Source organism: Xenopus tropicalis, chromosome 8 (assembly GCF_000004195.4).
Source record: "Xenopus tropicalis strain Nigerian chromosome 8, UCB_Xtro_10.0, whole genome shotgun sequence".
Lineage (NCBI taxonomy): Eukaryota > Metazoa > Chordata > Amphibia > Anura > Pipidae > Xenopus > Xenopus tropicalis.
In genome coordinates, this window is record NC_030684.2 from 4,451,543 (window position 1) to 4,477,626 (window position 26,084).

Here is a 26,084-nt window from a genome sequence, read left to right on the forward strand (position 1 = left end):
TAAAGGGAGGCTGCAGGGTATAGTAGGGAGGGGTAAGGGAGGCTGTAGGGTATAGTAGGGAGGGTAAGGGAGGCTGCAGGGTATAGTAGGGAGGGGTAAGGGAGGCTGTAGGGTATAGTAGGGAGGGGTAAGGGAGGCTGTAGGGTTATAGTAGGGGGGGTAAGGGAGGCTGCAGGGTATAGTAGGGAGGGGTAAGGGAGGCTGCAGGGTATAGTAGGGAGGGGTAAGGGAGGCTGCAGGGTATAGTAGGGAGGGGTAAGGAGGCTGTAGGGTATAGTAGGGAGGGGTAAGGGAGGCTGTAGGGTATAGTAGGGAGGGGTAAGGGAGGCTGCAGGGTATAGTAGGGAGGGTAAGGGAGGCTGTAGGGTATAGTAGGGGGGTAAGGGAGGCTGCAGGGTATAGTAGGGGGGGGTAAGGGAGGCTGGGCAGGGTATAGTAGGGAGGGGTAAGGGAGGCTGTAGGGTATAGTAGAGAGGGGTAAGGGAGGCTGCAGGGTATAGTAGGGAGGGGTAAGGGAGGCTGCAGGGTATAGTAGGGGGGGTAAGGGAGGCTGTAGGGTATAGTAGAGAGGGGTAAGGGAGGCTGCAGGGTATAGTAAGGAGGGGTAAGGGAGGCTGTAGGGTATAGTAGAGAGGGGTAAGGGAGGCTGCAGGGTATAGTAGGGAGGGGTAAGGGAGGCTGTAGGGTATAGTAGGGAGGGGTAAGGGAGGCTGCAGGGTATAGTAGGAAGGGGTAAGGGAGGCTGCAGGGTATAGTAGGGAGGGGTAAGGGAGACTGCAGGGTATAGTAGGGGGGTAAGGGAGGCTGCAGGGTATAGTAGGGAGGGGTAAGGGAGGCTGCAGGGTATAGTAGGGAGGGGTAAGGGAGGCTGTAGGGAGGGGTAAGGGAGGCTGCAGGGTATAGTAGGGAGGGGTAAGGGAGGCTGCAGGGTATAGTAGGGAGGGGTAAGGGAGGCTGTAGGGTATAGTAGGGAGGGGTAAGGGAGGCTGCAGGGTATAGTAGGGAGGGGTAAGGGAGGCTGCAGGGTATAGTAGGGAGGGGTAAGGGAGGCTGTAGGGTATAGTAGGGAGGGGTAAGGGAGGCTGCAGGGTATAGTAGGGAGGGGTAAGGGAGGCTGCAGGGTATAGTAGGGAGGGGTAAGGGAGGCTGCAGGGTATAGTAGGGAGGGGTAAGGGAGGCTGCAGGGTATAGTAGGGAGGGGTTAAGGGAGGCTGTAGGGTATAGTAGGGAGGGGTAAGGGAGGCTGCAGGGTATAGTAGGGAGGGGTAAGGGAGGCTGTAGGGTATAGTAGGGGGGGTAAGGGAGGCTTCAGGGTATAGTAGGGAGGGGTAAGGGAGGCTGCAGGGTATAGTAGGGAGGGGTAAGGGAGGCTGCAGGGTATAGTAGGGAGGGGTAAGGGAGGCTGTAGGGTATAGTAGGGAGGGGTAATGGAGGCTGCAGGGTATAGTAGGGAGGGGTAAGGGAGGCTGCAGGGTATAGTAGGGAGGGGTAAGGGAGGCTGCAGGGTATAGTAGAGAGGGGTAAGGGAGGCTGCAGGGTATAGTAGGAGGGGTAAGGGAGGCTGCAGGGTATAGTAGGAGGGGTAAGGGAGGCTGCAGGTATAGTAGGGAGGGGTAAGGGAGGCTGCAGGGTATAGTAGGGAGGGGTAAGGGAGGCTGTAGGGTATAGTAGGGAGGGGTAAGGGAGGCTGCAGGGTATAGTAGGGAGGGGTAAGGGAGGCTGTAGGGTATAGTAGAGAGGGGGTAAGGGAGGCTGCAGGGTATAGTAGGGAGGGGTAAGGGAGGCTGCAGGTATAGTAGGGGGGGTAAGGGAGGCTGTAGGTATAGTAGGGAGGGGTAAGGGAGGCTGCAGGGTATAGTAGGGGGTAAGGGAGGCTGTAGGTATAGTAGGGAGGGTAAGGGAGGCTGCAGGGTATAGTAGGGAGGGGTAAGGGAGGCTGCAGGGTTATAGTAGGGAGGGGCAAGGGAGGCTGCAGGGTATAGTAGGGAGGGGTAAGGAGGCTGTAGGGGTATAGTTAGGGAGGGGTAAGGGAGGCTTGCAGGGGTATAGTAGGGAGGTAAGGGAGGCTGTAGGGTATAGTAGGGAGGGGTAAGGGAGGCTGCAGGGTATAGTAGGGAGGGGTAAGGGAGGCTGTAGGGTATAGTAGGGAGGGTAAGGGAGGCTGTAGGGTTTATAGTAGGGAGGGGTAAGGAGGCTGCAGGGTATAGTGGGAGGGGTAAGGGAGGCTGTAGGGTATAGTAGGGAGGGGTAAGAGGCTGCAGGTATAGTAGGGAGGGGGTAAGGGAGGCTGCAGGGTATAGTAGGGGGGTAAGGGAGGCTGCAGGGTATAGTAGGGAGGGGTAAGGGAGGCTGATAGGGATATAGTAGGGAGGGGTAAGGGAGGCTGTAGGGTATAGTAGGGAGGGGTAAGGAGGCTGCAGGTATAGTAGGGAGGGGTAAGGGAGGCTGCAGGGTATAGTAGGGAGGGGTAAGGAGGCTGCAGGGTATAGTAGGGGGTAAGGGAGGCTGTAGGGTATAGTAGGGAGGGGTAAGGGAGGCTGCAGGGTATAGTAGGGGGGGTAAGGGAGGCTGTAGGGTATAGTAGGGAGGGGTAAGGGAGGCTGCAGGATATATTAGGTGGGGAAGGGAGGCTGTAGGGTATAGTAGGGAGGGGTAAGGGAGGCTGCAGGTATAGTAGGGGGGGTAAGGGAGGCTGTAGGGTATAGTAGGGAGGGGTAAGGGAGGCTGTAGGGTATAGTAGGGGGGTAAGGGAGGCTGCAGGGTATAGTAGGGAGGGGTAAGGGAGGCTGTAGGGTATAGTAGAGAGGGGTAAGGGAGGCTGCAGGGTATAGTAGGGAGGGGTAAGGGAGGCTGCAGGGTATAGTAGGGCGGGTAAGGGAGGCTGTAGGGTATAGTAGGGAGGGGTAAGGGAGGCTGCAGGGTATAGTAGGGGGGGTAAGGGAGGCTGTAGGGGTATAGTAAGGAGGGGTAAGGGAGGCTGCAGGGTATAGTAAGGAGGGGTAAGGGAGGCTGTAGGGTATAGTAGGGAGGGGTAAGGGAGGCTGTAGGGTATAGTAGGGAGGGGTAAGTGCAGGGTATAGTGGGGAGGAGTAGCTGCAGGGTATAACAGGGAGGGGTAAGTGAGTATAACAGGGAGGGGTAAGTGAGTATAACAGGGAGGGGTAAGTGAGTATAACAGGGAGGGGTAAGTGAGTATAACTGGGAGGGGTAAGTGAGTATAACTGGGAGGGGTAAGTGAGTATAACAGGGAGGGGTAAGTGAGTATAACAGGGAGGGGTAAGTGAGTATAACAGGGAGGGGTAAGTGAGTATAACAGGGAGGGTAAGTGAGTATAACTGGGAGGGGTAAGTGAGTATAACAGGGAGGGGTAAGTGAGTATAACAGGGAGGGGTAAGTGAGTATAACAGGGAGGGGTAAGTGAGTATAACAGGGAGGGGTAAGTGAGTATAACAGGGAGGGGTAAGTGAGTATAACAGGGAGGGGTAAGGGTAACTGGGAGGGGTAAGTGAGTATATCAGGGAGGGGTAAGTGAGTATAACAGGGAGGGGTAAGTGAGTATAACAGGGAGGGGTAAGTGAGTATAACTGGGAGGGGTAAGTGAGTATATCAGGGAGGGGTAAGTGAGTATATCAGTGAGGGGTAAGTGAGTATAACAGGGAGGGGTAAGTGAGTATAACAGGGAGGGGTAAGTGAGTATAACAGGGAGGGGTAAGTGAGTATAACAGGGAGGGGTAAGTGAGTATAACTGGGAGGGGTAAGTGAGTATAACAGGGAGGGGTAAGTGAGTATAACAGGGAGGGGTAAGTGAGTATAACAGGGAGGGGTAAGTGAGTATAACTGGGAGGGGTAAGTGAGTATAACAGGGAGGGGTAAGTGAGTATAACAGGGAGGGGTAAGTGAGTATAACAGGGAGGGGTAAGTGAGTATAACAGGGAGGGGTAAGTGAGTATAACAGGGAGGGGTAAGTGAGTATAACTGGGAGGGGTAAGTGAGTATATCAGGGAGGGGTAAGTGAGTATATCAGTGAGGGGTAAGTGAGTATAACAGGGAGGGGTAAGTGAGTATAACAGGGAGGGGTAAGTGAGTATAACAAGGAGGGGTAAGTGAGTATAACTGGGAGGGGTAAGTGAGTATAACTGGGAGGGGTAAGTGAGTATAACAGGGAGGGGTAAGTGAGTATAACTGGGAGGGGTAAGTGAGTATAACAGGGAGGGGTAAGTGAGTATAACAGGGAGGGGTAAGTGAGTATAACAGGGAGGGGTAAGTGAGTATAACAGGGAGGGGTAAGTGAGTATAACAGGGAGGGGTAAGTGAGTATAACAGGGAGGGGTAAGTGAGTATAACAGGGAGGGGTAAGTGAGTATAACAGGGAGGGGTAAGTGAGTATAACTGGGAGGGGTAAGTGAGTATAACTGGGAGGGGTAAGTGAGTATAACTGGGAGGGGTAAGTGAGTATATAGGAGCTGGGAGTGAGGGAAGCGGCTGATCCCGGAGGGGAAGGCTCAGATGAAGTTCAATACAAGACATGGGGAGAGGGGGGCTGAGTGCTGCTGCCATACGGACTCTCGGGCACCGCTGGGCACTGCTCCTCACCCTGCTGCTGTACCGGGGGGCTGCTGGGGAGCAGGGGGACACCCCCGAGGCTGGCTCTGGCCAGATGGCAGGTAAGTGGCCAATGAGTAGTGAGAGAATGACTGTAACTCATCTACTTACCCTGAGCTTGTATGTTACATAGAGGTACCAGCAGGTATGTTGTATGTTACAGGGGTACATAGAGGTACCAGCAGGTATGTTGTATGTTACAGGGGCACATAGAGGTACCAGCAGGTATGTTGAATGTTACAGGGGCACATAGAGGTACCAGCAGGTATGTTGTATGTTACAGGGGTACATAGAGGTACCAGCAGGTATGTTGTATGTTACAGGGGTACATAGAGGTACCAGCAGGTATGTTGTATGTTACAGGGGTACATAGAGGTACCAGCAGGTATGTTATAGGGGTACATAGAGGTACCAGCAGGTATGTTGTATGTTACAGGGGTACATAGAGGTACCAGCAGGTATGTTGTATGTTACAGGAGTACATAGAGGTACCAGCAGGTATGTTGTATGTTACAGGGGTACATAGAGGTACCAGCAGGTATGTTGTATGTTACAGGGGTACATAGTGGTACCAGCAGGTATGTTATAGGGGTACATAGGGTACACCAAAAAGGTATATAGTATATGATCTACTCAGGCTCAGACAGAGAATCGGATCTTGATCCCAAGAACGTGCATTTAGGGTCCCCTAGAAATCAGAGATATTGGGGTTCCGAGATTTCACAGCTGCTATGCACAATATGCTGCTTTGGTTATTTTGGGGTGGGGGGGTAATAAAATCATACAACTCGGCATTGGTCTACACCTGCCTCTTACCTTGCGAGTTACAGGAAATTTTGGTTGAGGTTTGTTTGCCTGCAGCACTGCTCACCACCAGCAGATGGCAGTGTATAGATGTTCTACTTGAGATACCCCACTGGCAAGCTTTATAGCCAAATCTAGGGAATGTAAGGTGTACAGTAGTCAGTCTAGTGACAGGAATTGAACTTCAGCTCCTGACACTCCTAAATTGCCTATAGCAGCTGTAGTATGGGGGTACAGCTTATTGTGTGCCCAGAACATTCCTTCTCTGTATATTTGTATTTATACATATGGGTAGGAGGTGCCATAGTGTTTCCCTTAGACAGTATGGGGGTACAGCTTATTGTGTGCCCAGAACATTCCTTCTCTGTATATTTGTATTTATACATATGGGTAGGGGGTGCCATAGTGTTTCCCTTAGACAGTACAGTATGGGGGTACAGCTTATTGTGTGCCCAGAACATTCCTTCTCTGTATATTTGTATTTATACATATGGGTAGGAGGTGCCATAGTGTTTCCCTTAGACAGTATGGGGGTACAGCTTATTGTGTGCCCAGAACATTCCTTCTCTGTATATTTGTATTTATACATATGGGTAGGGGGTGCCATAGTGTTTCCCTTAGACAGTACAGTATGGGGGTACAGCTTATTGTGTACCCAGAACATTCCTTCTCTGTATATTTGTATTTATACATATGGGTAGGGGGTGCCATAGTGTTTCCCTTAGACAGTACAGTATGGGGGTACAGCTTATTGTGTGCCCAGAGCATTCCTTCTCTGTATATTTGTATTTATACATATGGGTAGGGGGTGCCATAGTGTTTCCCTTAGACAGTACAGTATGGGGGTACAGCTTATTGTGTGCCCAGAGCATTCCTTCTCTGTATATTTGTATTTATACATATGGGTAGGGGGTGCCATAGTGTTTCCCTTAGACAGTACAGTATGAGGGTACAGCTTATTGTGTGCCCAGAGCATTCCTTCTCTGTATATTTATATTTATTCATATGGGTAGGGGGTGCCATAGTGTTTCCCTTAGACAGTACAGTATGAGGGTACAGCTTATTGTGTGCCCAGATCATTCCGTCTCTGTATATTTATATTTATTCATATGGGTAGGAGTTGCCATAGTGTTTCCCTTAGACAGTACAGTATGGGGGTAGAGCTTATTGTGTGCCCAGAACATTCCCTCTCTGTATATTTGTATTTATACATATGGGTAGGAGGTGCCATAGTGTTTCCCTTAGACAGTACAGTATGGGGGTACAGCTTATTGTGTGCCCAGAACATTCCTTCTCTGTATATTTGTATTTATACATATGGGTAGGGGGTGCCATAGTGTTTCCCTTAGACAGTACAGTATGGGGGTACAGCTTATTGTGTGCCCAGAGCATTCCCTCTCTGTATATTTGTATTTATACATATGGGTAGGAGGTGCCATATTTTTTCCCTTAGACAGTACAGTATGAGGCTATAGCTTGTGCCCAGAGCATTCCCTCTTAGCATATCTGTAGTTATTAAACACTTGTCTGCCTTCAATTTTTATATAACCAGCTTTGTCTCTGATCTGGGACGTGGCAGTGAAGGGGTCAAACCTACAACTTTCCCTTAACGTTCACAAACAAGAGCCCATGGTTTAATCCCACTCTTAGAGACAGACCATCTGAACCTGTTGTGTTAGAATTGAAATTCCGCGCTAAGGCTGTGGGGGAATGTTCTGGGCGGTTGCCAGGCAACGGTGATTGTGCCTCGTAATTCTGCCTGCTCGCAGCAAGGTAGGATTCCCCCGAGTGTGTGAGTTTCCATGTCATTTATTTTGATTTGATTGTGCACCGGGACATTACGCGCCTACCCAAGGGCGCCGGGCACTCGCCCAAATTCACTGAGTAGCGGTCTAAAAATAATTTAGCAGCAAAGTATCATTAACCCTTTGATAAAGAGTCTTGTCCCAATGTGTCTCACTGGCTACTGATGGATTGTGCTCTGTTCAACTAACTACATTCTGCAGTTCACTCACACTCACAGTTCTTTGCAAGCCATAATGTTTTCACATGGAGTTTAATTGCTGGGTAGGAGCTGCCATATTGTTTCCCATTGACAGTATGAGGGTACAGCTTATTGTGTGCCCAGAACATTCCCTCTCTGTATATTTGTATTTATACATATGGGAGGGAGGTGCCATAGTGTTTCCCTTAGACAGTACAGTATGGGGGTACAGCTTATTGTGTGCCCAGAACATTCCTTCTCTGTATATTTGTATTTATACATATGGGTAGGGGGTGCCATAGTGTTTCCCATAGACAGTACAGTATGGGGGTACAGCTTATTGTGTGCCCAGAACATTCCTTCTCTGTATATTTGTATTTATACATATGGGTAGGGGGTGCCATAGTGTTTCCCTTAGACAGTACAGTATGGGGGTACAGCTTATTGTGTGCCCAGAACATTCCTTCTCCGTATATTTGTATTTATACATATGGGTAGGAGGTGCCATAGTGTTTCCCTTAGACAGTACAGTATGGGGGTACAGCTTATTGTGTGCCCAGAACATTCCCTCTCTGTATATTTGTATTTATACATATGGGAGGAGGTGCCATAGTGTTTCCCTTAGACAGTACAGTATGGGGGTACAGCTTATTGTGTGCCCAGAACATTCCTTCTCTGTATATTTGTATTTATACATATGGGTAGGGGGTGCCATAGTGTTTCCCTTAGACAGTACAGTATGGGGGTACAGCTTATTGTGTGCCCAGAACATTCCTTCTCTGTATATTTGTATTTATACATATGGGTAGGAGGTGCCATAGTGTTTCCCTTAGACAGTACAGTATGGGGGTACAGCTTATTGTGTGCCCAGAACATTCCTTCTCTGTATATTTGTATTTATACATATGGGAGGAGGTGCCATAGTGTTTCCCTTAGACAGTACAGTATGGGGGTACAGCTTATTGTGTGCCCAGAACATTCCTTCTCTGTATATTTGTATTTATACATATGGGTAGGAGGTGCCATAGTGTTTCCCTTAGACAGTACAGTATGGGGGTACAGCTTATTGTGTGCCCAGAACATTCCCTCTCTGTATATTTGTATTTATACATATGGGAGGGAGGTGCCATAGTGTTTCCCTTAGACAGTACAGTATGGGGGTACAGCTTATTGTGTGCCCAGAACATTCCTTCTCTGTATATTTGTATTTATACATATGGGAGGAGGTGCCATGCTCTCAGCTGATGGTTTGGTCGGTAGATGTGTGAGTGGGATAAGGCAGACCTTTTACTGATTACTGGATGAGTAAGTAGTAAATAGTTTAGGTTATGAAGACTTCACATTCCCAGACATAACATAACATGCCGGTTGTTTTATTGCCCCTCACACTCTCTCGGGGGCCCGAGTCAAGCACCATCAACACCTTTTAAGCCGAACCAAAATAACGAACCTGGAGACTCTTAATGCTTTTACCAGTTACCTTCTATAGCCACAACAGCCATTCAGGCCATTGTATCTTGGTGGTCGCCCCTCCTCTCCTGTCCCCACCTCCCCTACACATTGTGTGACATATTAACCCCTGAATACCCAAGTCCTGTTTATCTAATCATATCTGACTTGTTACTTTTTGCCCGGGGTAACTTTTATTGGACAATTTAATTCACCAGCACATCACCCCGATAGTTGTTGGGTGGAGCCAGTTGTTGTTGCGTGGAGCCAGTGGCCTATTAGGATCCCAGGAGCAAATCTACCGTGTGTCCCCTTTGATTATTCATTGGCCACGTGTGAGTACCCTGGATATTCAAGCATTGCCCGTGGCCGTGGATAAATACCATTACTAAGCGATGGTCGTATTTCATTCTGTCAACACAAGCCGGCGCCCACAGCGGGACATTGAGGGGAGGCTCCACTTTTTCATGTAGTTTAATGTTTTCCTGCCAGATTTCCATCTGCGCATTTAATAATTCCATGTGTCCGAATTCGATTTCTGTTTTATTTCTCTTTTTTTCCTGGTTATCGGTGTGGGCTTCCTTATTGGAAACACATGGAAGTTTTCTTCTGCCTTAAATGCGTCTGAGATGGTCGTACCACCAGCTATGGCCATCCTTTATATAGTGTCCCGACATGGTGCACCCCACTTTCCTGAGATGCTCATTTACAATACAGAAGAAGCCGTAGCCAAAGACTAGTCTTGGTGAAAGACCCATAGTTTAGTGACCACATCCTGTCAAAGTCATTGGAAAGGGGTGGTTCTTCCTCAGTGGCCTCCATCTTCTGACCCAGGTGGATGAGCCTGGTGTCAACAAGGCCCTGTAAAGAGTTTTGCCCTAGAGCAGCGTTTCCGATGTTCCTAGGAACCGAGACACCGCTCCTCTATGGTTGGGGGTGACCACAACATGAGGAACTGTGTTAAAGGGTCGCTGCAGTAGGAAGGTTGAGAACCACTGCCCTAGAGGGACAACCTTTCTAGAGCATGTCAGGGAACAGAGGTCCCGTGAACGATGTGAAAGCAGTTCATGCTAGGAACATACTATAATAAGACATAGCTAGAAAGAGCAGTTTTGTGCTCCACTTAAGGATGGATAGCTGAAGCTTTCTCTTCTTAGGCATTACTGGCCTACAGTGAAGGGACTGCAGTGCTGAAGGGATCCAGGCTTAGCATATTGCTCCTTGAAAAGTTTCCACTGGAAAGGATCTGGACCACTAGCTGGTAGCCTTAAGGCTAATGTCCGATGGAGCAAGTTAGTCTAAGTCAATAGGAGTTGCCCGTGGAAAGGCCTAGGCATCAATTTAGCTTTCCGAAGTTGCATTCGATGTGTAGGCCTTTCCACCGCCAACTCTTATTGTTGCTGAAAGGAAAGGCATTTCGGAGCAGTTAGTCCCCACGGTATCAAAAATCTATGGTGGGCAACTAATCACTCTGTCGGACATAAGCCTTAAGAGGTGTTCTTACAGCTGCTCCTTAAGGACACTGGTGTCCGGGGCAGCAGTTACCTAACAAGTGTCTCCATAATGGTCACAGAACTCTGCTTTACCTATCACTGTATCTGATAATAATACTACCTCTGGGTAAGAGAGTCCAGTGTGAACCATGTTCTACCATCACCAGCTGAAAAGTCACTTTTAGGCCAAGATAGGAGTTAAGATTATCTCCCTTTGTCCAACTGTGTCTTTTTAAACATCTTCAGGCCCAAATTGCCCATCATTTCCCATGGAACAAGTGTTTCCGTTTCTCTACTTGTACTTTATGGAGTTGGAATATGTTATAATTCTACCTAATTGGATTGAAATGGGTTGTATATTATGGAGATGTGACTCTTCAGAATGGGTTGAAAGTGATGGAGCTTTAAAGTCAAAGCTAATGAGGGCACCATCTTTATGACTTCCTTCGTAGTGATGCCTTCATTTGCCTTGACTTACTTTACAGTTACTACACTGAACCATGGCTTGAGGAGCACCTTCATCAAACAAAAGCATGAGGGATATGGGGTGAGTGTGGGACTCTTTGTAGTCGGTCATAATTAATTGGGGCACTCGTAATAGATATATGTATATATATATTACTCTTTGGAATGGTTTGTAATTGTAAAGATGGGCTTTTGGAATGGTCTGTACTTGGTGCATTAAGTAGGTATAGATAGAGATGGGACTCTGGAATTGGTCTGATTGATGAAGATGGGACATTTTGGTATGGGTCGTAATTGATGAAGATGGGACATTTTGGAATGGGTCATAATTGATGAAAATGGGACATTTTGGTATGGGTCTTATTGATGAAATGAGACATTTTGGAATGGGTCGTAATTGATCAAGATGAGACATTTTGGAATGGGTTGTAATTGATGAAAATAGGACATTTTTGGATGGGTTGTAATTGATGAAGATGGGACATTTTGGATGGGTCGTAATTGATGAAAATGGGACATTTTTGGATGGGTCGTAATTGATGAAGATGGGACATTTTGGAATGGGTCGTAATTGATGAAGATGGGACATTTTGGTATGGGTCGTAATTGATGAAGATGGGACATTTTGGTATGGGTCTTAATTGATGAAGATGGGACATTTTGGAATGGGTCGTAATTGATGAAGATGGGACATTTTGGTATGGGTCGTAATTGATGAAGATGGGACATTTTGGAATGGGTCGTAATTGATGAAGATGGGACATTTTGGAATGGGTCGTAATTGATGAAGATGGGACATTTTGGTATGGGTCATAATTGATGAAGATGGGACATTTTGGAATGAGTCTTAATTGGTGAAGAAGGGACATTTTGAAATGGGTCGTAATTGATGAAGACGGGACATTTTGGAACGGGTCGTAATTGATGAAGATGGGACATTTTTGGATAGATTGTAATTGATGGATAGGGAACTTTTTGGATGGGTGATGGGACTCTTTGAAATTTGTTGTAAGTTTTTCTTGATGCAGAACTTTCTCTCATATTCCTGATACTGAAGTTCATGACCCTTGTTCTTCTCTGCATTCAGTGTTCTGCCTCCCATAATCAATTTCAAATGGAGAATTTGCTGTTGATTTAACATTTGTTTATATCCATCAGAATCTCACACAGAATCACACCCACTCCCCCCCCCCCTTGTCCAGCCATACAGTCACAATTGGTTCTCCGTCCATGCCGTGGTGCATGTTTTGGATTATTAGTCATGTGCCTTCAAGTCTGATATTTGCTATCAAACCAGACGAGGATTGTTCTCCACCCAAACACACTGAGAATTTGGGACACTTAGAGCTAAAAATGATGTGTTATGAGCTTTTTCCTATCCGCCCAGTACAAATATTGTTTCAATTTGTGTAGAGCACGTAATCAAGGGCATTTGTTTTTCCTCTGTTCCAGGTTCTCTAGTTCTGTGAGACAGGAATTTAGTAGTGGAAGTTCCCATTACAAACAAGCATGGTTAGGACTGTCTAACCTCTGGCCTACAAACTGTTGTTTTGCTGTCAGTGGGTGCTTAGAGTTGTATTTCAGCAACTGCTGAAAGGCTACATAATGGGTAACAGTGCTATAAAACATTACTGGATCCAGTCTTGTCTTGCTGTCTCATATATTAGCCTACTGGCTTTCATTTTGTCCTAACTTGTCAGACCTTGGTCTGCTTGCTTTCATCTTTTCATCACAGACCTACTGTCTGCCATTTTGTTTTGCTTTCTCGCCTCATGGTATACTGGCTTCCATTTCATCCTTATGTCTCTTTCCTTGGTCTTTCATCTTGTCTTGGTCTCCTCTTTCAGCTTACTGGCTTCCATCTTGTCTTGCAGCCTTCCCTTTTGACCTACTGGCTTTCATCCTGCTCTCTCCCCTTGTCCTACTGGTTTCTTTTTTGTCTTAATGGCTCTTGTCTTGGCCTACTATCCCCAGTCTTGTCTGTCCTACTGGTTTCTTTTTTGTCTTAATGGCTCTTATCTTGGCCTACTATCCCCAGTCTTGTCTTGCTGTCTCCCATCTTGGTCTACTGGCTTCGATTTTGTCCTAATGTCTCCTACCCTGACATACTCTTGATCTACTGGCTTCCATTTTCTCCTAATGTCACCTACCCTTACATATTCTTGATCTACTGGCTTCCATTTTGTCCTAATGTCTCCTACCCTGACCTACTCTTGATCTACTGGCTTCCATTTTGTCCTAATGTCTCCTACCCTTACCTACTCTTGATCTACTGGCTTCCATTTTGTCCTAATGTCTCCTACCCTGACCTACTTTTGATCTACTGGCTTCCATTTTGTCCTAATGTCTCCTACCCTGACCTACTCTTGATCTACTGGCTTCCATTTTGTCCTAATGTCTCCTACCCTTACCTACTCTTGATCTGATGGCTTCCATTTTGTCCTAATGTCCCCTACCCTGACCTACTCTTGATCTACTGGCTTCCATTTTGTCCTAATGTCTCCTACCCTGACCTACTCTTGATCTACTGGCTTCCATTTTGTCCTAATGTCTCCTACCCTGACCTACTCTTGATCTACTGGCTTCCATTTTGTCTTAATGTCTCCTACCCTGACCTACTCTTGGTCTACTGGCTTCCATTTTGTTCTCATGTCTCCTACCCTGACCCACTCTTGATCTATTGGCTTCAATTTTGTCCTATTGTCTCCTACCCTGACCTACTCTTTGTCTACTGGCTTCCATTTTGTCCTAATGTCTCCTACCCTGACCTACTCTTGATCTACTGGTTTCTATTTTGTCCTAATATCACCTACCCTTGCCTATTCTTGATCTACTGGCTTCCATTTTTTCCTAATGTCTCCTACCCTGACCTACTCTTGATCTACTGGCTTCCATTTTGTCCTAATGTCTCCTACCCTGACCTACTCTTGATCTACTGGCTTCCATTTTGTCCTAATGTCTCCTACCCTGACGTACTGGCTTTCATTTTGTCCTAATGTCTCCTACCCTGACCTACTCTTGGTCTACTGGCTTCCATTTTGTCCTAATGTCACCTACCCTGACCTACTCTTGGTCTACTGGCTTCCACCCATTTCCCATAGGTATTTGAACCACTGCAGCAATCTTGCTGTTGGGCCAGAGGTTAGTCAGCCCTAGTATGAACCCCACGAAACCTGTTTGTACTGGGCCCCGCCACTACTATAACCATGAGCCTGTGTACAGGCTTTCGCTACTATTATATAATATAATAACCCTAGTACAGCCAGACATGGGATAGCCAAAGCGCATATATACCTAATACTCTAATAGTTAATATTAAAGTGACCCACCCCTTAAATACTTATAGCAGCCAATGGGATTCCTGTATGACTTTTCCATATGTCAGGGTAATTTGCTCTGCTGAAGCACTTGAGTGGGGGCTGATGTAGAAAATGGGCTGATGGGAGATTATGGGACAGGGTAATTGACACGTTTGGGTTGGCACTGTCACCGCCGGTTTATAGCACATGGTTTTATTATAGATAATTTGAGGGTAATTAGTTAAACGGCAAAGTGCTGAGGAACTGCCCAACTGAGCGTCGCTGATACATTTATATTACTCTTTCCACATTCCGTGCTATAAATTGCTTCAGAAATAAGTGGGTTTTTTTTCCATAAATAATAATTATTTATAAAGCTGGCGATTTATTTGTAGTCCTGGAAAGACTAAGACCTCTGTGTTTTGAGTCCTGCAACTCCCAGCCTGCCCCCATATGAGTTATACAGGGAACTCTGAGTATCACTCATGTATTATAAGGGATAATGTACCCCCTACTGTAAATGATAAGGATATTAGCAGTCACTGAGGGGTTCTGTGCCCCCCATATAAAGGCACAAGGCTGCAGGCTGAGTTATACAGGGAACTCTGAGTATCACTCATGTATTATAAGGGATAATGTACCCCCTACTGTAAATGATAAGGATATTAGCAGTCACTGAGGGGTTCTGTGCCCCCCATATAAAGGCACAAGGCTGCAGGCTGAGTTATACAGGGAACTCTGAGTATCACTCATGTATTATAAGGGATAATGTACCCCCTACTGTAAATGATAAGGATATTAGCAGTCACTGAGGGTTCTGTGCCCCCCATATAAAGGCACAAGGCTGCAGGCTGAGTTATACAGGGAACTCTGAGTATCACTCATGTATTATAAGGGATAATGTACCCCTACTGTAAATGATAAGGATATTAGCAGTCACTGAGGGGTTCTGTGCCCCCCATATAAAGGCACAAGGCTGCAGGCTGAGTTATACAGGGAACTCTGAGTATCACTCATGTATTATAAGGGGTAATGTACCCCCTACTGTAAATGATAAGGATATTAGCAGTCACTGAGGGGTTCTGTGCCCCCATATAAAGGCACAAGGCTGCAGGCTGAGTTATACAGGGAACTCTGAGTATCACTCATGTATTATAAGGGATAATGTACCCCTACTGTAAATGATAAGGATATTAGCAGTCACTGAGGGGTTCTGTGCCCCCCATATAAAGGCACAAGGCTGCAGGCTGAGTTATACAGGGAACTCTGAGTATCACTCATGTATTATAAGGGATAATGTACCCCCTACTGTAAATGATAAGGATATTAGCAGTCACTGAGGGGTTCTGTGCCCATATAAAGGCACAAGGCTGCAGGCTGAGTTATACAGGGAACTCTGAGTATCACTCATGTATTATAAGGGATAATGTACCCCCTACTGTAAATGATAAGGATATTAGCAGTCACTGAGGGGTTCTGTGCCCCCCATATAAAGGCACAAGGCTGCAGGCTGAGTTATACAGGGAACTCTGAGTATCACTCATGTATTATAAGGGATAATGTACCCCCTACTGTAAATGATAAGGATATTAGCAGTCACTGAGGGGTTCTGTGCCCCCCATATAAAGGCACAAGGCTGCAGGCTGAGTTATACAGGGAACTCTGAGTATCACTCATGTATTATAAGGGATAATGTACCCCCTACTGTAAATGATAAGGATATTAGCAGTCACTGAGGGGTTCTGTGCCCATATAAAGGCACAAGGCTGCAGGCTGAGTTATACAGGAACTCTGAGTATCACTCATGTATTATAAGGGATAATGTACCCCCTACTGTAAATGATAAGGATATTAGCAGTCACTGAGGGGTTCTGTGCCCCCCATATAAAGGCACAAGGCTGCAGGCTGAGTTATACAGGGAACTCTGAGTATCACTCATGTATTATAAGGGATAATGTACCCCCTACTGTAAATGATAAGGATATTAGCAGTCACTGAGGGGTTCTGTGCCCCCCATATAAAGGCACAAGGCTGCAGGCTGAGTTATACAGGGAACTCTGAGTATCACTCATGTATTATAAGGGATAATGTACCCCCTACTGTAAATGATAAGGATATTAGCAGTCACTGAGGGGTTCTGTGCCCCCCATATAAAGGCACAAGGCTGCAGGCTGAGTTATACAGGGAACTCTGAGTATCACTCATGTATTATAAGGGATAATGTACCCCTACTGTAAATGATAAGGATATTAGCAGTCACTGAGGGGTTCTGTGCCCCCCATATAAAGGCACAAGGCTGCAGGCTGAGTTATACAGGGAACTCTGAGTATCACTCATGTATTATAAGGGATAATGTACCCCCTACTGTAAATGATAAGGATATTAGCAGTCACTGAGGGGTTCTGTGCCCATATAAAGGGCACAAGGCTGCAGGCTGAGATATAGAGGGAAACACTATGGCACCCCCTACCCATATGTATAAATACAAATATACAGAGAGGGAATGTTCTGGGCACACAATAAGCTGTACCCCCATACTGTACTGTCTAAGGGAAACACTATGGCACCTCCTACCCATATGTATAAATACAAATATACAGAGAAGGAATGTTCTGGGCACACAATAAGCTGTACCCCCATACTGTACTGTCTAAGGGAAACACTATGGCACCTCCTACCCATATGTATAAATACAAATATACAGAGAAGGAATGTTCTGGGCACACAATAAGCTGTACCCCCATACTGTACTGTCTAAGGGAAACACTATGGCACCTCCTACCCATATGTATAAATACAAATATACAGAGAAGGAATGTTCTGGGCACACAATAAGCTGTACCCCCATACTGTACTGTCTAAGGGAAACACTATGGCACCCCCTACCCATATGTATAAATACAAATATACAGAGAGGGAATGTTCTGGGCACACAATAAGCTGTCAAAAAAAGCAAATGGCACTCAGGGCTACAAACAAGGGTAAAACCCTTTAAAAGTTTATTTGCGGAGGTGCAACGTTTCGGGGCGACGTGACCCCTTTATCAAGCAGTGTGCACCGGGCATATATTTTTGGAGTGCTAGGGTGTGCGGATAAGGTCTCTGGTGTACACACAATAAGCTGTACCCCCATACTGTACTGTCTAAGGGAAACACTATGGCACCTCCTACCCATATGTATAAATACAAATATACAGAGAAGGAATGTTCTGGGCACACAATAAGCTGTACCCCCATACTGTACTGTCTAAGGGAAACACTATGGCACCTCCTACCCATATGTATAAATACAAATATACAGAGAAGGAATGTTCTGGGCAATATTTTATGATGTAAGAGAAGACAGATGGAAGATAAATGCTGCCTATGACTTGGGTATATTGAATGCACCTGACTGGCATACATTATACAAGGGAAACACAGTCCCAAAACCAATATTGTCTTTAGCTGATTGAAAGCGAGTGGGTCGAGCCGATGGGAGGGGAGGTGTTGGATAATGGGCCCCTGAAAGGTGTCTGGCTCTGAGCACAGGCGAGGGCCACAGGGGTGTAAGATGCCAGGTGACATCAATAAGCACTAGATCCATCTCCCATATTAACGAGCCCTGATGGAGTGACGGAAGAGTTAATGGGTGGTGGGGTGTAATGCAAAACGGCTGCTCTGGGGTCCCCACAGGGCAGGGTGTGTTATGACAGCTGAGGGAAAAAGTGTTGTTCTTGGTGAAGGAAAGAGGAATTTTATCTTCCTAATTACTGCAGTTATAAATTCACAGGAGCCCTCGGGTTTGACACGAGGTGACTTCATCATGAGTTAGCTCAAGGCTACGGGTCGGACTGGCACTTTGTGATGTATTCCAACTGGCAGGGAGTGAGGTATAAAGGCTTATCCTCCCCTAGTCCTGCAGCAGGTCCTGGCAACCCTCAGTGACACAGATGCAGAGCTTGGGGGAGGATGATCTGGTGGGCTATGAAGGGAAGGAATGGCTTCCTTCAACCCAATGCAGCTTTCAGTGATAGCCAGTGGCCACCTAAACATGGAAGTTGGGTTAAGGTGACTATGGTATCCAATTATCTCAGTAACTCATTAGCCCTTCTCTTCAATACAGTCTTGTGTTTTTCACGGTTGCACTTGTCCAAGGGGTCCCAAACCCAAAGGACCTAGGGTCTTCTTCAGTAATGGTGTTGATGGAGAGTCGTCTTTTTGTATTCTTTCTCGAGTCTTAATATCAAGTCCATTAAACCTCTCTCTTTCTCAGTTTGGACTCTCTCCATTATTGTTTTTGACATGCACTTGAACTCCCGCCCCCCCCCCCCACCCACCCCAGTTACTAGTGTATGAGGCCAGAAGGAACATCAGGTCTCATCATTATCTAATTAGGAGGGATGATGGTTTCTCTCTTTTCCAGTGGGTCAGGAGAGGTCTTCCATGCAGTGTTGTGGTTTTCAGACCCATTCAGGTCAAGCACCCTTTGGGATGGATCATTCCTGGGGGGGGGGGCGGGCATCTCCACAGTTTGGAAACCACTAGTTCCAGGTAAAGGTTTATCTATTGTGTTAGCCAGTCAAAAAGTTATAAGGCAAAAACGACAAAAATGGTCCAGGGCCTCCAGCAGAAATTGTAGGTATCAATGGGTTTAGTCTAGTCTTAATATCAAGTCTATTAAACCTCTCCCTTTCTCAGTCTGGATTCTCTCCATTATTATTATTGATATGCACTTGAACCCCCGCCCCCCACCCCAGTTACTAGTGAATGAGGCCGGAAGGAACACCAGGTCCCATCAATATCTAATTGGAAGGGATGATGGTTTCTCTCTTTCCCGGTGGGTCAGAACAGGTCTTCCATGCAGTTGACCCATTCAGGTCAAGCACCCTTTGGGATTGATCATTCCTGGGGGGGAGGCATCTCCACAGTTTGGAAACCACTAGTTCCAGGTAAAGGTTTATCTATTGTGTTAGCCAGTCAAAAAGTTATACTTTAAAAACCACAAAAGTGGTCCAGGGCCACCATCAGAAATTGTAGGTATCAATGGGTTTAGATTATCTAGGAGTGGACAGACCCCAAACCAATATTATCTTTAGCTGGTTCTTACAAAGCTTTGGGGAGGAAGGGGTCCCAAACCCAAAGGACCTAGGGTCTTCTTCAGTAATGGTTGGTGTCGATGGAGAGTCGTCTAAGTCTATTAGAGGCCAGAAGGAACAGCAGGTCCCATCATTATCTAATTAGGAGGGATGATGGCTTCTCTCTTTTCCGGTGGGTCAGGACAGGTCTTCCATGCAGTGTTATGGTTTTCAGACCCATTCAGGTCAAGCACCCTTTGGGATGGATCATTCCTGGGGGGGGGGAGCATCTCCACAGTTTGGAAACCAAAGCAAAATAGCTGAAACCGAATGGTCCTCTCCCCCAAGGTTCTTGGCAAGTTGGCCATGCCTGCCTACTGAAACCCTTACCCTTTGCAACCAAACGCAACCACAATCCACCCAATTCCTGTCCACCCATGAAGCCCCTATCATTTTCTACTACTCCCACATTATGACAGGTTCTTCCTCTTGTGATAACAGCCCTGACTGAAGGGCAAAATTATAGATCAACCCCAGTTAAACCCATCACTGGGGGATGTACCAGTGTATGGTTAGTTTTAGAGTAAGGCTCGGTGGTCTCAACCCCCGGCATTGAGTAATTCTGCTTGGCTATTGGTCAAACAACAAAAAGTAATATGCCCCAGTCAGGGGCATAAAGTTTTCTAAGCACAAGGCAGGTTTTACAGAGCAGAATTTTCCATCTTCCCTGATATCAGTCGCACTCTCCCGAGCTCGGGGTTTGGCAGGGTTCCCCAGCAGCGGCTCCTACGGGTAAAGGCGTTAACATTGGTTTGCTATTAGAAATCTCTTATAAATTTGTATAATTTCCTGCGCTTAGCAGACGGCCAAGCAAGCCCATGGCCAGATGTCCCGCTCTCATTAAAGCCTCACAGCTCCTTGAGGAGGTGTAGCAGGCGCTAAGGAATCAAAAACGAGCTTTCGGCACCTTTATACTATCTCCCAGGGGGAGAATGCACAAGTATGGAGGCCGTAGTATCTCCCAGGGGGGGAATGCACAAGTATGGAGGCCATACTATCTCCCAGGGGCAGAATGCACAAGTATGGAGGCCATAGTATCTCCCAGGGGGAGAATGCACAAGCATGGAGGCCATAGTATCTCCCAGGGGGAGAATGCACAAGCATGGAGGCCATACTATCTCCTGGGGGGAGAATGCACAAGCATGGAGGCCATACTATCTCCTGGGGGGAGAATGCACAAGCATGGAGGCCATACTATCTCCCGGGGGGAGAATGCACAAGCATGGAGGCCATACTATCTCCCGGGGGGAGGATGCACAAGCATGGAGGCCATAATATCTCCTGGGGGGAGGATGCACAAGCATGGAGGCCATACTATCTCCTGGGGGGAGAATGCACAAGCATGGAGGCCATACTATCTCCTGGGGGGAGAATGCACAAGCATGGAGGCCATACTATCTCCCGGGGGGAGGATGCACAAGCATGGAGGCCATACTATCTCCCGGGGGGAGAATGCACAAGCATGGAGGCCATACTATCTCCCAGGGGGAGAATGCACAAGTATGGAGGCCATGGTTGGCAGACTGGGGTATCAGATGTTGGTAATACCCCGAGTTGGGTTCCTTTGTGCGGTTTCCAGGGCAGGTGTGTTTGTGCCTTGGTTATTACCAGTGTTAAAGGGAAAGTAGTGAAAACGTTGACTGGAACATCAAGGTGGTTTGTTGGGCGTCAAGATTCAATTGGCCAACTTCTTGTTGAACATGAGCTGTTTATGGGTAATACTGTATCTTCCCCCGCAAGTCTGCCGCTTTCATGGGCTTCTATGTGTATATCTATCAGGCAGGGTTGTCCCTTCTGTAGATCGGGGCATGCGAAAGCGGCCCGTGATGGGGGAATGTTCAGCGGCCAAGACAAACACAGAAAGCCAGAAGAGCAAAACAATGCAGACATGTCCGCTCAGCCACACAACCTCCGGCACTCAGCGGGGCAGTACTCATGTTGTGGCCTCTGTTTAAAATAGTGGGTTCTCCAGTAGTCAACAGAGTCGGGGGTTGGAGCTGAAAGCTGCTGTCCATTCCCTTCTGTACCTCAAGATCCCAGTCTTATTCTACCCCCCCAACCAGTACTGCCTTATTTCTGTCCCATCTAGTCTGTCCCTTCCCCTATCTACCTAAAGAGCTCAGGCTTAACAACACCCACCCCCCCCCCCAGTACAGCCTTATTTCTGTCCCATCTAGTCTGTCCCTTCCCCTATCTACCTAAAGAGCTCAGGCTTAACAACACCCCCCCGCCCAGTACTGCCTTATGTCTGTCCTATCTAGTCTGTCCCTTCCCCTATCTACCTAAAGAGCTCAGGCTTAACAACACCCCCCCTCCAGTACTGCCTTATGTCTGTCCCATCTAGTCTGTCCCTTCCCCTATCTACCTAAAGAGCTCAGGCTTATTCCCCCCCCAGTACTGCCTTATGTCTGTCCCATCTAGTCTGTCCCTTCCCCTATCTACCTAAAGAGCTCAGGCTTAACAACACCCCCCTCCAGTACTGCCTTATGTCTGTCCCATCTAGTCTGTCCCTTCCCCTATCTACCTAAAGAGCTCAGGCTTAACAACACCCCCCCCCCGCCCAGTACAGCCTTATGTCTGTCCCATCTAGTCTGTCCCTTCCCCTATCTACCTAAAGAGCTCAGGCTTAACAACACCCCCCTCCAGTACTGCCTTATGTCTGTCCCATCTAGTCTGTCCCTTCCCCTATCTACCTAAAGAGCTCAGGCTTAACAACACCCCCCCCCCCCAGTACAGCCTTATGTCTGTCCCATCTAGTCTGTCCCTTCCCCTATCTACCTAAAGAGCTCAGGCTTAACAACACCCCCCAGTACTGCCTTATGTCTGTCCTATCTAGTCTGTCCCTTCCCCTATCTACCTAAAGAGCTCAGGCTTAACAACACCCCGCCCCCAGTACTGCCTTATCAATATTATACGGAGCCAGTTATATTATATAATATATTAGTCAGGAGCGATTGTAGGAGTCACTGTGTTTCTCAGCTCTGCCATACGGGCAGGAAAGGGTGAATCCCAATCCCGGGTCGGCGCTGTGAAATCCAAGGCCTTGCTATGTCTGGCTCTAATGGAGGAGATGATTTACAGCAATTGATTGGGGGTGTCTGCCTGTCAGCGAGAGGATAAATAAGACATTGGCCTATCCCTGTGACAGGCGCCTGTGTGATAGGATTCACCTGAAGGCACACGGGACCCGACACGCCTGGGACCAAAGGCTCCTGAGTAAGAGGTAGAAGAGTGTTGCCGGGGCTGACCTGACCCTTTGTCACATTCTGTGCTAAAGTACACGGCCGGGCAGGGCCTCCCTGTATCCGATTGGGTTTCACTGGGGAAGGAACGTTGCCAGCTTTCGGCAGTATCAGCTCATGTGTCAGGGCTACAGGAATGCACAGGTGATGCTTATTGTGTGCCCAGAACATTCCTTCTCTGTATATTTGTATTTATACATATGGGTAGGGGGTGCCATAGTGTTTCCCATAGACAGTACAGTATGGGGGTACAGCTTATTGTGTGCCCAGAACATTCCCTCTCTGTATATTTGTATTTATACATATGGGTAGGGGGTGCCATAGTGTTTCCCTTAGACAGTACAGTATGGGGGTACAGCTTATTGTGTGCCCAGAACATTCCTTCTCTGTATATTTGTATTTATACATATGGGTAGGGGGTGCCATAGTGTTTCCCATAGACAGTACAGTATGGGGGTACAGCTTATTGTGTGCCCAGAACATTCCCTCTCTGTATATTTGTATTTATACATATGGGTAGGGGGTGCCATAGTGTTTCCCTTAGACAGTACAGTATGGGGGTACAGCTTATTGTGTGCCCAGAACATTCCTTCTCTGTATATTTGTATTTATACATATGGGTAGGGGGTGCCATAGTGTTTCCCTTAGACAGTACAGTATGAGGGTACAGCTTATTGTGTGCCCAGAACATTCCTTCTCTGTATATTTGTATTTATACATATGGGTAGGGGGTGCCATAGTGTTTCCCTTAGACAGTACAGTATGGGGGTACAGCTTATTGTGTGCCCAGAACATTCCCTCTCTGTATATTTGTATTTATACATATGGGTAGGAGGTGCCATAGTGTTTCCCTTAGACAGTACAGTATGGGGTACAGCTTATTGTGTGCCCAGAACATTCCTTCTCTGTATATTTGTATTTATACATATGGGAGGGGGGTGCCATAGTGTTTCCCTTAGACAGTACAGTATGGGGGTACAGCTTATTGTGTGCCCAGAACATTCCTTCTCTGTATATTTGTATTTATACATATGGGTAGGAGGTGCCATAGTGTTTCCCTTAGACAGTACGGTATGGGGGTACAGCTTATTGTGTGCCCAGAACATTCCTTCTCTGTATATTTGTATTTATACATATGGGTAGGGGGTGCCATAGTGTTTCCCTTAGACAGTACAGTATGGGGGTACAGCTTATTGTGTGCCCAGAACATTCCTTCTCTGTATATTTGTATTTATACATATGGGAGGGAGGTGCCATAGTGTTTCCCTTAGACAGTACAGTATGGGGGTACAGCTTATTGTGTGCCCAGAACATTCCTTCTCTGTATATTTGTATTTATACATATGGGAGGGGGGTGCCATAGTGTTTCCCTTAGACAGTACAGTATGGGGGTACAGCTTATTGTGTGCCCAGAACATTCCTTCTCTGTATATTTGTATTTATACATATGGGTAGGAGGTGCCATAGTGTTTCCCTTAGACAGTACGGTATGGGGGTACAGCTTATTGTGTGCCCAGAACATTCCTTCTCTGTATATTTGTAGCCTAAAGAAGCAATAAATCACTTGTGCAATCTGTATTGGCCGTTGCTGGATTCCTAGGGGCGGGGCTGTGGGTTACAGAATATTACACCAGTGCCATTAAGTCATACAATCCTATGCCAAACTTTTAGGCAGTCTGGACAGGGTTACCGGTGCATGAAAGCCATAGCAACCCGTGAGTTCCTGTGGTTACCATGCACCTCACACCATATATTGGCACAGCAAGCTCAGCACACAGCTGGGAATGCGTCGGGGGCCTCTGTGCCAGTAGAGGGATTTCTCCCTGTCTGGTGGGTCAGTGGCTCTTGGCAGCCATGTTTTCCTGGCACTCCCGCTCTGTTTGAGCCCCGGAGATCAGAGAGCGCGGAGGCTGGGGAGAGGGAATGACGGCCAGATACCTAGAGGGGAAGGTGGGGGAGAATGGGCTCATGGCTGAGCCGAGATGGGGATGGGTTCCCAACAGGTGCTTCTGGGCGCCATACTTGGCTGTCTGCTGCTCACATCTCGGCCATGGCATTTACCCAGAATGCTTCAACGTGATGTGTCAGGAATTTCCTTGCTGTCTCATTGTTGCGAGACAGGAATAATAAACAGCAGACCCCCATATGTCACAAATAAGATTATCAATCTAATGAGGAAAAGTGATGATAGTTGGGGTAATTGTGATAATAGGCTGCTTCCCAGGAAACTCCACCTCCCTGTTGCAAACTCAAATGGACTTGGATACAATATTTATTGTATATTTAAAGTACTACTGTCCATCCTAAGGCCTTCAGCTTGGCCAACATTGTTCCCATCTTGTCCTACTGTCCCCATCTTGTCCTACTGTCTCCATCTTGCCCTACTGTCTCCATCTTGTCCTACTGTCCCCATCTTGTCCTACTGTCTCCATCTTGTCCTACTGTCCCCATCTTGTCCTACTGTCTCCATCTTGTCCTACTGTCTCCATCTTGCCCTACTGTCTCCATCTTGTCCTACTGTCTCCAACTTGTCCTACTGTCTCCATCTTGCCCTACTGTCCTCATCTTGTCCTACTGTCTCCATCTTGCCCTACTGTCTCCATCTTGTCCTACTGTCTCCATCTTGCCCTACTGTCCCCATCTTGCCCTACTGTCTCCATCTTGCCCTGCTGTCTCCATCTTGCCCTACTGTCCCCATCTTGCCCTACTGTCTCCATCTTGTCCTAATGTCTCCATCTTGTCCTACTGTCCCCATCTTGCCCTACTGTCTCCATCTTGTCCTACTGTCCCCATCTTGCCCTACTGTCTCCATCTTGCCATACTGTCCCCATCTTGCCCTATTGTCTCCATCTTGCCTTACTGTCTCCATCTTGCCCTACTGTCTCCATCTTGTCCTACTGTCCCCATCTTGCCCTACTGTCTCCACCTTGTCCTACTGTCCCCATCTTGCCCTACTGTCTCCATCTTGCCCTACTGCCTCCATCTTGCCCTACTGTCCCCATCTTGCCCTACTGTCTCCATCTTGTCCTAGTGTCTCCATCTTGCCCTACTGTCTCCATCTTGCCCTACTGTCTTTATCCTTTTCTACCTGTTTCCATCTTGCCCTACAGGCTCCATCTTCTAACTATTGCCATCTTGCCCTACTGTCTTCATCTTCTTCTACCTGTTGCCATGTTGCCCTACAGTCTCCTCATTGTCCTACCTGTTGCCTTCTTGCTCAGCTACCATGGTTTTGTCCTACTCCTCCTTCTCCTATTGTTACCTATGACTGCTGCTTTGTCAGACCCAAGCCAGTCACCCCCATTTCCCCCACTTTACATTTCTAACTGACAGTAGACAGGCAAACCTGCTGCTTGTCTCACATTGTGTGTTTGTGCAGTCTCATGTAGTTGTTTTTTAGGGCAGGGGTTAAACAAGGCACCTCAGGCTTTGGGTAACCCTACTTGAGCCAGAGGAGGCTTCGATGCTCTGTTCTTCTGTTCTTGTCGGCACAGTCAGGGCAGAAGGGTTAAATAAGGTTTTCTTCGCATATGGAAAATGGAAAAGGTTTAATAACTCCTGAGTGATCGCACTCCATCCCCCCTTTCTCCATTTCCAATTTCCTGTCGAGTTCCCAAGCCAGAACCAGGT

The 26,084-nt window shown here is 47.1% G+C and overlaps 1 protein-coding gene across 3 annotated transcripts in view; it reads left to right on the top strand.

The window, feature by feature from the left end:
- The first annotated feature begins 4,479 nt into the window (after nt 1–4,479).
- Nucleotides 4,480–26,084, top strand: part of LOC100495290 (collagen alpha-1(I) chain) — a 124,564-nt gene continuing 102,959 nt past the window's right edge. For all 3 annotated transcript variants that reach the window (XM_018090175.2, XM_031891045.1, XM_018090177.2), the window contains exon 1: nt 4,480–4,664. In XM_018090175.2, coding sequence (XP_017945664.1) covers nt 4,526–4,664 — 139 coding nt within the window. In that variant the 5' untranslated portion in view covers nt 4,480–4,525. The remainder of the gene's footprint in view (nt 4,665–26,084) is intronic.